This window comes from Ictidomys tridecemlineatus, chromosome 2 (assembly GCF_052094955.1).
Source record: "Ictidomys tridecemlineatus isolate mIctTri1 chromosome 2, mIctTri1.hap1, whole genome shotgun sequence".
NCBI classification, from domain to species: Eukaryota; Metazoa; Chordata; class Mammalia; order Rodentia; family Sciuridae; genus Ictidomys; species Ictidomys tridecemlineatus.
In genome coordinates this window covers 13,874,876-13,887,049 of record NC_135478.1, presented here as the reverse complement: position 1 = coordinate 13,887,049, position 12,174 = coordinate 13,874,876, and the positions used below count along the sequence as shown (strand labels likewise).

The 12,174-nt window shown below is 53.4% G+C and overlaps 2 protein-coding genes across 2 annotated transcripts; both read right to left on the bottom strand.

Moving 5' to 3' along the window:
* Nucleotides 1-226: 226 nt before the first annotated feature.
* On the bottom strand, nt 227-8,457 carry Dda1 (DET1 and DDB1 associated 1). Its single transcript, XM_005333017.4, has 5 exons — nt 8,306-8,457; nt 3,539-3,619; nt 2,985-3,036; nt 1,975-2,036; nt 227-583 (listed from the first exon to the last, which is right to left on the bottom strand). The coding sequence occupies exons 1-5, from the start codon at nt 8,306-8,308 to the stop codon at nt 473-475; spliced, it is 309 nt and encodes a 102-aa protein (XP_005333074.1). The 5' UTR covers nt 8,309-8,457; the 3' UTR covers nt 227-472.
* Nucleotides 8,458-9,344: 887 nt separating this feature from the next.
* On the bottom strand, nt 9,345-10,467 carry Mrpl34 (mitochondrial ribosomal protein L34). The gene is made up of 2 exons (XM_005333018.5): nt 10,270-10,467; nt 9,345-10,032 (listed from the first exon to the last, which is right to left on the bottom strand). The coding sequence occupies exons 1-2, from the start codon at nt 10,332-10,334 to the stop codon at nt 9,819-9,821; spliced, it is 279 nt and encodes a 92-aa protein (XP_005333075.1). The 5' UTR covers nt 10,335-10,467; the 3' UTR covers nt 9,345-9,818.
* Nucleotides 10,468-12,174: the final 1,707 nt, after the last annotated feature.

The following is a 12,174-nucleotide window of genomic DNA, read 5'->3' as shown; positions in this document are numbered from 1 at the left end:
GGAGGTGGCTCAAGCGGTAGCGCGCTCGCCTAGCATGCGTGCGGCCCGGGTTCGATCCTCAGCAGCACCATATACCAACAAAAGATGTTGTGTCCGCCGAGAACTAAGAAAAAATAAATAAATGTTAAAATTCTCTCTCTCTCTCTCTCTCTCTCTGTCCCTCTCTCTCACTCTAAAAAAAAAAAAAAAAAAAAAAAAAAAAAAAAAAAAAAAAAAAAAAAAAAAAAAAAAGCATCTATCGACATCACACTACTGGGTCTGACGTCCCCTTTAACCAACGCTTGATACATGTTACAGCATAAATAAAAACTCAAGGAAAATAAATACATCGGCTCCTATGAGGTTGGAAGTGGTGTGGACGGCGGGGTGTGGGTGGCCGGCGGGGAAGGCGGGCGGGCAGGGCGCTTACACACGGTGGGCGGGCGACCAAGGAGCAGACACAACAGGAGGCGCCTGTGGGGGATCGCGAGTCTTAAGTGTCCTCGTGCATGTCGGGGCTGTCGGTCCGTGCCACCTTGCGGGGCGGTGCCGAGCTCTCGCCCTCCAGCTCCACCTGCTCCTGCTCTCTCTTCTTGGCGGCATTCTGGGGGCAAGGGAAGGACAGGCTGTGAGTTCCTGGCATCCCAGTGCCAGCCCTGGCCCTTGGAAATGTGACTCGGGGCCCCTGGCTGGGCAGCGCTTCCTGCCACTAGGACCTGCCCCACTAAGTCCTGTCCTGAGTGTCCTCTGGGACCCATGGCAGATGACAGGCAGGGGTTTCCTGGGTACGTCGTGGGGAGAGCCACCATGACCTTTCCCATGACCCCCCACATCCCGTTTCTCAAACACTCAGAGGAGCACCCAAGGAGCCAAGGGCAAAAGGGCTCCTGGGAGCCACAGGGGGACCCTGCATCCCCAGAAAAGAGGACAGCAGATGGTTAGGTCGTGTCCTTCCTGGCTGGTGGCACTCAAAGCCTGTGCAGCTGGGGAGGGGGATGGAAGCAGTGGGTCGGGCACCCTGGATTTTCAGAGTGCTCACTTGGAGTCCCGTCCAACCTCAGTCTGATATTCAATATTAAGTGAAAACCATATTACTGAATAACATGTTTTGGAAATTTCTATCAAAGAAAGAAAGAGAGTCCCAAAAGTACAAAAAGTGGCTTCTGGGAAGAGGTTAGGATGCCAGAAGTTGAGGGAAGTGACTTTTATTCACAAGTGCACATCACTGTCCCAGCTGGGAGACAATCTTTCCACATTTATCCCCTCTTGCGTTGCCTGGAGTTTTAATCTTGTGTAAATTTCACCATTAAAAAAAAAAAAAGAAAAAAAAAAGATTCTACACCAGATGTGGTGGCTTATGCCTATAATTCCAGCAACTCGGGAGGCTGAGGCAGGAGGATCACTAGCCTCTTCAGAGCCAGCCTTGGCAACTTGGCAAGGCTCTGTCTCAATATATAAAAAGGCCAGGGATGTGGCTTAGTGGTTAAGTACCCCAAATTCAATCCCCAGTGCAAAAAAAAAAAAATCTAAGGTATGGTGGCACATGCCTGTAATCCCAGCAGTGGAAGAGGATGGCAAGTTCAAAGCCAGCCAGGGCAACTAGGTGAGACTCTTTCTCAGTAAGAGTAATAGGGGGGCGGGGACAAACTAGGGCTGTAGCTCAGTGACAGATGGCCAAGGGGGTGTGGCTCAGTGGTAGAGCACTTGCCAGGCATGTGTGAGAACATACAAAACATTCTAGGGCCCACCTGGAAAGTCTAACTAACGGGGGCCTGGGAAGCCAGGCCTCGGCGGCCCGCCTTCCAACACCAGAACCTGGGCCACCGCACAGCTGTTCCAGCCACTGACCGGCTCCCCCTCTCCTCCATCACCCGGAAAACTCCTACTAGACCCTCAAGGCCCCCAAACGCCCACTCACTCCCTCACTCAAGAGGCCCTGCTAGGAGGCATGTCTGCCTCACCCCACTCCCAGCACCTGAACCCCACATCCTTTACCTTTTTGTCCCATTGCTGATGTAGGTAGCGCAGAAGGATGTTTGTCTTTTCTGTCACAATGACTGAAAAGAAAGACAGACATGGTAGCAAAAGATGCAGAGGCACCCTGGCCTTAGATGGGTGCTCTTGACCCCTCCCTGACCTCCTGGCCTATTCGGCCCTCGGTGGTCTTTCTGGGGTTCAAAGTCGGCACCCACAATTTAGGAGGTGACCTCAGAAATCCCAGTGGTTTCACTTCTGAGCACACAGCCACCACCAGGGGCCTGAGCTGACTCTCCCTCAGGGTCCCTGCTGCCTTATGCAGGGTTCCGTCCTGGGGTGGGGGGCAGGCTCGCAACCCTGCTTCCTCCCAGGTGGACCATAAGCACAAACCTACACAGTTGTATCTGGTGACCACAAGTCACTTGTACCCTGCAGAGTCCAGGTAGATGGGTGCCTTTTTAACAGTTAAAATAAAGATACAACAGCACCACCACATCCTCCCACTCTGCAGAGCCATCTGCCAGGTCCCCTCCCCAGCCCCAAGCGCTCTTTGCTATCTCCTGTCTCACAGCACTTGTCTTGGAGTCTGCATTCTCACCAAGTCCCTGATGTGGAGGCAGAAGGGGACACCAGGCCTGACCCAAGGGGAAGGGCCACGCCAGGAAGAGGGGGTCAGCTCAGAGCCTCAGGAGCCCTGGACGCCAGTGTGTGGAGATCAGGAGGCACCCAGAAAAAGCAGGTCTCCCGCAGCTTCCGAGGTCAGGAGTGAGCAGACAGCCACATGCACACCTCCAGCCCGGAGTCCCCAGACCGCCTCCTGGTCTTTGTTTAGGGCCCTTCCCCACATGACCCTGACTGGGAACTGGACTGCAAGCCACCTCTGTGCCCTGCCGCCTGCCCCTGCTCCCGGTTTCTACCCCCTGCTCCCTAGTCTTCGCTCCCTGCCCCCTGCTCTGCTCTCTGGTCTGGCTGGGCCTCTGAACCACCCCCAGGAGCCAGGACAGGACACACCAGCAGATGCTACTTACTCTGTTCTGATGGGTACTCCCGAGTAGGCAGGTAGACGGAGGGACGTCGATTCTGCAGGATGGTCAGGAAAAGGTAGGTTAGGAGCACATGGGCCTGGGGTCCCTGCTCCCTCCCCAGCCCCAACTCAGCACCTACCCTTGAATAAAGAGGGAAAGACACTCAAGAATATGGGGTGTTGGGCTGGGGTTATGGCTCAGTGGTAGATCACCTGCCTCGCATGTGTGAGGCCCTGGGTTCAATCCTCAGCACCACATAAAAGTAAGTAAATAAAGATTCAAAAAAAAAAAGAATATGGGGTGGAGGACTGGGGTTGAGGCTCAGAGGTAGAGTGCTTGCCTAGCACATGAGAGGCACTGGGTTCGATGCTCAGCCCTGCATATAAGTAAAATGAATAAAATAAAGGTCCATCAACGTCTAAAAAAATATTTAAAGAAAAATAAAGAATATGGGGTGGAACTGGCCTTAAAGATCAGCCTGTCCCCACCAAGACCACTACTGAGACACATGCTACCCCCAGTCCCTAAGGACTCCAGACCCCAGAACACACACTCACCGAAGCTTTGCACACGGAGTCGGCATGAAATCGACTAAAATTGCTTTTGTTGTAGACAGGTAATCCTTTCAAAAAATCTGCCTAGAAAATAGACAGAAGATAGAGAGTGGGAATCAGTAACAGTGCAGAAGTCTGCAAGGTCCCTTACTATGCGTCGGAGAGGGGCTTCCGGTGACTTCTGGTCTTTTCTTTCTACTTTTCTTTGCTTCTCAGGGTTTGCAGAGTGCACCCCCAAGCTACCTACCAAAGGTCAGTGTGTGCTTTCCTGGGAGGCCCTCACAACAGCCCCACACCCAGGCAAAAGGCGGGGAGACTGAGGCTGGGAAAGAACAGGCCGCAAGTTTAAAGTCGCACTGTGTGAGCAACAGAGGAGTCAAACCCAGGCCCCAAACACCCCCGCCGAGGAGATGGCTATTCCCCGCCTGGGCGGCACTGTGCTTAGTAGCGTATTAGTAGCGTACTTCTGGATGCTGAGCCTCCAGGCCCTGTTTCCACGACCTGCCCTAGGCAGAGACCGAGGACAGAGGAACATCTGCTGATCTCAAGAAACCCCAGGGGTCAGTGTGACAACAGATGGGGGGTAGGAACAGAGACTGGGAGAAGGGGCTGCAATTACTCAGGAATGGGAGTCCATGGCTCACCACATTTCCAACATCCTAAAAATCCAAGTTTGTATATGTGTTATCTCTTTTTTCTTCTTCTGTGCTGGGGATGAAACCCAGGGCTTCACACATGCGAGACAAACACTCTGCTACTGAGCTGCACTCTGGCCCCAAACATCTAGGTTTATTTTATTTTGGTTTTCTTCCTTTCTTTTTCTTTCCTTTTCTTTTTTTTTTTTTCGTGGTGCTGGGGATGGAGTCCGGGGCCTCTTGTGTGCTCAGCAAGTGCTCTACCACCGAGTCACACACCAGTCAGTCCTTACAGGTTTTAAAGCTGGCTCCACTTTCTAGAAAGTTCCATGTGGGCTGGGCATAGTGGCACATGCCTATAATCCCAGTGCTTCAGAAGCTGAGGCAGGAGGAGTGCAAGTTCAAGGCTGGCCTGGGCAACTTAGCAAGACTCTGTCTCAAAATAAAAAATAAAAAGATTGGGAATGTAGCTAAGTAACAAAGCATCCCTGGATTCAATCCACAATATCACAAAAAGGAAAAATAAATCCATTCACACACAAAAAGAAAAAGGAAAAAAGAAGCCCCATGTGGACTGAGCTAAGTAGGTGTGTGACGGTCAGCTCAGGGACTCTTCTGGAGTCCCCACCCTGAGGCTGATCATCAGCCTGCAGAGCCAGTCCTGGGGGAAAACGCCTGCCTCTCCCACGAGGAGCCTGAGCCCTTCACCAGGAGGGCCTCAGCCTCACAGGGGGCAGACCGTCCTCCCACAGCTGCCTGGGGGATTCAGCTGGGCCACCCAAGTTTGTAGGCCTGTGTGGCTAAATCCACTCACTTTCCCAAAGTCCCTGTTGGTCAAGCCTGAGGTGGAACAGTTGGCAAGGGGTACATCTGGTGTGGGTTCCCCACACATCCTGCCCTGGGCCAGGGTCTTCCCAAATGTCGTATCCCCAACAGCACTCACAGGTGTGACCCAGCCAAGCAGGTGGTGGCAGCTCCCCATCCTCAAGACAAGAGACTGAGGTAAGGAGGTCAGTGGTGTGACTCATCTGAGGTCACCTAGTCTTAGGTGTGCCCAGTCTCACAGGCCATGCCCCTGCCATTACATGACAGGTCTGATAACCCAATGGCTTGAGATCCGGCAGACTCCAGGGCTGCAGGACCTGGTACCTTCAGAGAGCTGCCCTGGAGGAAGTAGCCATTTAAGTGACTTCGCATCATCCTCTGCAGCAGACGAGAGGACTAGTGTCCCTTTCACTACAGGCCAGCCCCTCCTCTGCTGGTCCCAGTGAGACGTCAGCAGCATGGGCCAACCCAGGAGGCTGTCAGGTGTCCTCCTCTGCCTACGACAGCATTCACAGCTGCTCCCAGAGACAACTCACAGTCCCTCAAACCTGCCTCGACCCATCCTCGGCCCCTTGCTCCAGCTTATTCTCAGACTAAGGAGCCACAGTCATACAGGTGGCAAGGTTTCCTTTTCTCTTTTAGTACCAGGGATTGAACCCAGGGGCATTGTACCCCTGAGCCACATCCTGACCCTTTTTATATTTTATTTGGAAGCAGGATCTTGCTAAATTGCTGAGGCTGGCTTTGAACTTGTAGTCCTCCTGCCTCAGCCTCCCAAGCCACTGCGCCAAGCCAGCAAGGTTTTCTTAGCCCTCACTATATGGCAGGCCCCAAGTTGGGGCACCAAGACACTGGGGTGAGCCTTGAAGCCCTGTTCCTGTCTTAGGGAGGTCCTACTGCATAGGGGACACAAGGATCACAAAATCACAGTGAGTGGAAAGTGGAGGTAAGGGTGCCTTCAGTGCACTGTGCAAAGATAGGACGGGGGAGGGTGGACAGAGGCTTGGAGTGGACTGTCCAGAGGTACTGATATAGGAAAGGACCCTGTCCCTGCTCTGCTCGAGACTCTCCACAGCCCTGGCCCACTGGGCCCTCTTTTATCTTCCCACTCACACCCTCCACCACCCCTCAGGAGGGCCTCTCCATCCACACTGCTGCCCTCCCCCATCAGCTCTAACCTCTCCTACCCTGATGCTGTCCCCACACCTAGGGAGCCTCTCCCAGAGACCTGCTTCCACCACAGTAGGATCGCCCAACACATCCACTTCCCTGGCTGAGGGCACTGGGCAGGGCAGGGCAGGGCTACCTCAACCTGATGTCCCGGCAGGGCTCACAGGGGACAAGGCTGACAAGCATAGAACTCAAATCCTCCCCTCAATCCTGCTCAGCACCTCCTTGGCTGTGTGACTTGGGGCAAACAACCTCACAGCTTCACACCTCCCCCACAGAACGGGGCACTGCACACAGGGCCACTTCCCAAGTTGATTCAGAGATAAGACAACATTGATGCAGCCTCTGCACAGGCTCCCTCCAGGCGGCTGCTGACACCCGCTCACTCATGCTGAATAAATGAATGAAAATGGGGAGGGGACCTACTTCCTTCAGCTAAGCTGGAAAACAAGGTCTGAAGACAGGGGAGAAGTCCATCCTGCAGCCAGAAGCCCTGAAGCCACCCATTACCTCAGCAAACATTTACCAAACACCTGTAGTCCTGTCCCCTTGTGGACAGCCCACTAATGATCCAACAAAGTAAGAGGAAAAAAGATGGTGTCTCCAGATGTCAGGAGGGGATCTGAAGAAGAGATGCTCACAGTAGGGAAAGTACTACAGGCAGAATCAGCAGGTGCAAAGGCCCTGGGGGTGTGGAACTCAGATCATGGGAAGCGCAAACAAGGCCTGTGTGGATGAAGCTGGCAGAGGGAAGGGGTGAAGAGGGTGGAGATGAGGTCACAGAGGTGGGCAGAGACCTTGAAGGTGGAGGGCAGGAGCTGGGTCACAACCAACAGGGTTACAACAGGAGCATTTCATAATTTATTAAGTGATACAATCTGACTTACATCTTTAAAAATTTCAAGGTCCTGGTGAATTAAAAACAACCAAGTGGATGGGAGAGAGGCAAGGAGACCAGGGAGGGGGCTGGGCAGACATCCAGGCCAGAGGTGGCAGTACCTGGACAGGCCACAGATGGATTCAGGTTGTGTTCTGGAGGCAGAGCCAACAGAATCCTCTTATGACCAGGTTGGGGACACACTGCAGTAAGAAATCAATGATAACACCCAGACTTGGGGACCCACACAGTGGGCCCTACCTTCCTCTGCCCTCCTCTACTGCTTCCCAAAGGCTGACTGCTGTGGGCTGGGATTCTCCCTCAGGGGCAACGGGGCCCTAACTCAGCTTGATCAGATCTTCCACTGCCCCTGCCAGTTGTGAGGATGCCAAGGAGCGGAGGGACTTCAGTCCAACAACTCTGAGGTGGGGGGTCACCATCCCACTTTACAGATCAAACCCAAAAAACCACCAGCCCCACACCCCAGGATGTGGAAGTGGGAGAGGGAATATTAACCTCCCAACAGCCAGTTAGGATTACCCCCACTTCAAGATGAAAGGAGAGTTAGGAGAGGATGTCACCAGCCCCAAGTCACCCAGCTCATCTGTTGAATGTTCCCTGTCCTAAGCACTTTACCACGTCAGTTCCCTAAACTACCACAATCCTATGAAGTCTGGACTACCAACATCCTCATTTAACAGGCAGAGGCTCGGAGGGTGGGAGAGACGGAATTGCTCTCTTTTGGGGACAAGAGGAGGCCCAGAATGGTGGAGGAGGGGTTAGGGCCCCGGGGAATCCAGGCAATCGGCGAGTGTCGCACTTCCTTTGGCGACAAAGCCCTGCAAAGTCTGCGGTGTGAAGCCCCCTCCCCCGCCCCGACGCCCGGACCGGCCTTCCAAACCCTCCTAAATCAGAGAAGCCCAGGCCCGCTGAGCCGAGGAAGAGGCCCGAGCTGGGGTCTCAGGAGACCCCACCCCATTCCAAGCGATTTCCGGGGGGAGCCGCGACCCGGAAATGAATGAGTTGTCAGGGCCTGGAAGCCTACACAGGGTCAGGGGTCGGGGAAGGAGCTGGAGCGGGGTCAAAAGAAAGCTCAAGGAAGGGTCTGAGGGGTCGAAGGTCACAGGTCACCGCGGAGAGTGGGGCGGGGCTGAGGGGGCCGGGCTGAGTGGTGAGAGGCCTTAGGGGGATAGAGAAGTGGGTGGTCCCGCGGCACCATTTTGTTGAGGGTAAGGGAAGTACGGGCCCGGCGGCCGTCCTCACCATCTTGTTTCCTCCGTCGCCACCTCAGCCGCCTCAGCCGCCACCGCCGCCGCCACCGCCGCCGCCGCCACCGCCACAGCCGCCTTCTTAGCAGCCGCCGCACAGCAACTTCCAGCCACGGCACAGCGTACACTGATGGCGCCACTGAGCCCCGTCATTGGTTGGCCCCCTGTTCCCGCCCCCAAGATATAGCCCTTGTGCGCGCTCCCATTGGTCAGATTCGGCTAACTCACATGCCCATTGGTTGCCACGCCTCCTCCCTTCATAGTCAAGTTTGGTCGAGGAAGCAAAACCTCGCCCGGGACTTGGAAGCGTAGAAAATGAGATCCGGAAGTAGGCGGATGCCGCACCCGCGAAGCCTCTTGGGAGTTGTAGTTCACAACTCTTGGTTTCGCACGTCGGATATATTGCGCTTTTTCATACAGTGTCCCTTGAGGTCTCACGACGGTCCCGCAAGGTGAGGACCAAAACATTCTCAGCCTCCTCCCCGTGGTTTCAACCTTGGGTTTCGGTAGACGACTCCCGCATTAGCTGCTTTAATTATTTTTTAATTGACAACCTAGACTTTCTTGCTTTAAAGCCTCATGTGGCTCCCTAGTGTCCCAAATTCTGGGCCCCTCTGGCTTCCCTCACCTGCCCGGTGTCGTGACCCCTACCCAATCCCTCCTGGTAGTTCTTCCTTGACTGATTCTTCCCAATGTCAGTCAAGTCAGGTGCCCGCTCTGGGTTCCTATAGCCTTCACAATCCCCCTCTCAGCCCTGATCCTCCTGCCTAGGTGTAAATTCACTTTCCCCACGAGACAGATTGCCCCTACTGAATAAGGAATGGGCACCTAGTACATAAAGTGCTCAGTAAGTTTGTACGTGGACGCTATTAAGTATTATTATTCCAACAACAACAGAGCAAAGTAGCCTGAAGACTAAAGCCTCACCCAGGGTCTCAAGCCCATTCGCAAGGGGCAGGTAGAGGATGTGAAACGCCTCTCCTTCTCACCAGCCTTCCCAGATTGTAAGTTATGACAAGTAGAACAAGAGGGAATTTGGAATTAACATTTATTGACATTTACAAATTACTGGTAATTTGGGGGGTTATAGTTTTTTAATTATAATTTAAAAAGCCCTTATCCTGGAGAGATACATTCTGAAATATCCCCAGAATAACCTGATGCCTGAGATCTGCTTCAAAGTAACACAGGAGGGGGCAGGACGGTTGTGGATGGCTGGCGATCGAGCTTTGTACTGGAGACACAGCGGTTCCTTATACTGTTCTGTGTACTGTACCAATGATCGAAATTCTTCGTATTTTAAAAGCATAAAAAGAGACTTGGCCAAGCTGACTACCATTCCCCCACATTCAGTCCCACCCAAACTTCTTCCCCTAAGCCAACCCCACGATTTGGGGAGCATTTATGCCCAAGTCTTCTCTGCTCCCCAGCTCCCCGCAAAGGCGCGAGGTGAGGTCCTAGGCAACGGAAATGCTTTAACCGGAGTCCTGCCAGCAGCGTCACCATCCTCAGTGGCTCAGAGACTTGCGGCCCTTGAGCATGCGACGGAGGATGACCTGAACGCCGGCCGGCGTGCTCAGGCGCCGGATCCACCCGTGCTTGTGCTTGCGTTTGATGTTACTCGGCTGATACTCGTTTCCGCGCGCCTTGCCACGGGCCTGCTGCAAGACAGGGAGGCCCCAGGAGTCTGGGAACCCCAACCATATCCTGGGCTGTAACAACCTGTAGAGGCAAGAGAAGCAATAAGGAAGGTCAGCAGAGGCGCTGTGCGATCTCAGCGCACCGTACAACCTCTCTGAGCCTTGACTTTCACATCTGTACGGGGCCAGACGCTAGTTGGAAAAGGCGCATTCTGAGTGCGCAAAGCGTTGTCGAGTCTTGGAGACGATAAACTTCAGGAGCCAGCCCCGGAGGCCGCCTTTATTCCCAGATTTGAAGACGTGTCCCCTGAGGACTCACCTGCCACCTAGCTGCGCCGCCGACTTGCCAGCGGGGCCCAATAGGGATCCGGCGAAGAAAGCCATGTCCAGATTCGGGTCACGATGTCCCAGCCGCCAAAGATTCCGGAGCCCACAACTACGCGGCTAAGGGGTGGGAAAGGAGACTTATGGGAAATGTAGTTTCTCCTACACCCAACTTTGCACAGCCGCGGTCCGCACCTGGACCTGCAGTTCCACGCCTGCGCACCAAAGTCGTGCCTACAGGGAGCTTAGTCTTCCGATCGACCAGCAGGTGGCAGAATGACGACTCCTCAACCTGCGCGGGCGTACAAGGCATGTCCCAAGGACCGCTGGGAATTGTAGTTCCCTCTGTCTACCGGCAGAGGGTGCCCCAGGGTGACTGTGGCGCAGCTGGTGGCAGCTGCTGGAAGCTGCTGGTTGGTCTTTTCATTCCTAGCAAGGGCCAGGCAGATGGCACACAGCTGGCTGACAGCTTTTCTCTGACCACAGCCAAGTCCCCGCCTCTTGGAAGGGAGCCCAGGAGCCTGAGTTCGAGCTGGCTGGGTGTCCTTGAGGTAGTCCCTGCTCCTCTCCAGGTTTCAGCTTTTCAGTAAAACGCATGGGCTGCAAGCTTGCCCTTGGCTTGCCTTAGAGGAATTTTCCCAGATCTGAATCCTTCACATGCTCACACACCCTCCTTCGCTCTCCATTGTCCCAGGGAAAATATCATGGCCCTTCAGCACGCAAAACCTTCTCCACACACAGCCTAAATCGCAGCCACACCTTCCTCTCTACCTGGTCCCTGTCCAACCTTTAAAATTCCTCTTCTAGATCAGTAAAGGGGCCAAGAGGTGAGAGACAGCAAGGGAGGGGGAAACCGCTGGGGAGTGATATTGGTCAAATTATAGTTACATTGTGTACATGTAGGAATATGTAACAAGTTCCATCATTATGTACAACTATGATGCACCAATAAAAAATGTGGAGGCCAGGCCTGGTGACCTAATCCCAGTAGCTCTAGAAGCTGAGTCAGAAGGATTGCAAGTTCAAAGCCAGTCTCAGCAATTTAGTGAGACCCTGTCTCTAAGTAAAATATAAATTAAATATAAAAAGGCTGGGGTTGTGGCTCAGTTTTGATACTGGTTCAATCCCCAGTACACACACACACACACACACACACACACAAGGGCCCAGTGCAGTGGTGAACAGCTGTAATCCTATAATCACAGTGGCTGGGGAGGCTGAGGCAGGAGGATTGTGAGTTCAAAGCCAGCCTCAGCAATTTAGCAAGGCACTAAGCAACTCAGTGAGACCCTGTCTCTAAATAAAATACAAAAAAAGGCTGGGGATGTGCCTCAGTGGTTAAGTGCCCCTAAGTGCAATCCCTGGTATGAGGGGGAGGGATGAAACATAGATGTCTTATTGGAAAAAAATTCTTCTAACCCTGTCTCTTCTCTGTGGCCTAACCCTGATCCAGTAGGGCTCTCCCGTAGCTCTGGAGCCTCTCAGGAGCCAGGCTTGAGCAGACCTGAGACAGAGTCTCCCAGCTTGGGACAGTGGGTGGGACACGACACACTATGGGAACCATTTGCTGAATGAATAAACTCTGTAGCCTCCCAGGAGAGTCCTGAGTGGGCAAGCGTGGGTGGCTGCATCTAATTCAGCTCTGACAGCAGATTCCAGGGGATGAGGACTGGCAAGCAGGAAGAAGCAATTAACCCCTTGTCCTCTGAAGCCCGTTTAACAAATCACCACCACTATAATAATAATGCCAAGAATCTATTGAGCACTTACTCCACATGCAAAGCACATGATGAATCATTTACCTGCATAGCAAACTCATGAGAATAATATCATATCGAGGTGAATGAAAGCTCAGGGAAATGACTTGTCCAAGGTCACACATCAGCAAAGGGCAGAATTA

Bases quoted from the DNA above. Each gene is read 5' to 3' on its own strand.
- Dda1 (XM_005333017.4), bottom strand. The intron at 2,037-2,984 runs GTAAGTAGCATC...CTTTCTTTTCAG, and splicing joins GGAGTACCCATCAGAACAGA to TCATTGTGACAGAAAAGACA. The intron at 584-1,974 runs GTAAAGGATGTG...CCTTGCCCCCAG, and splicing joins ATCAGCAATGGGACAAAAAG to AATGCCGCCAAGAAGAGAGA.
- Mrpl34 (XM_005333018.5), bottom strand. From the start codon at position 10,334: ATGGCTTTCTTCGCCGGATCCCTATTGGGCCCCGCTGGCAAGTCGGCG. The intron at 10,033-10,269 runs GTGAGTCCTCAG...TTGCCTCTACAG, and splicing joins GCGGCGCAGCTAGGTGGCAG to GTTGTTACAGCCCAGGATAT.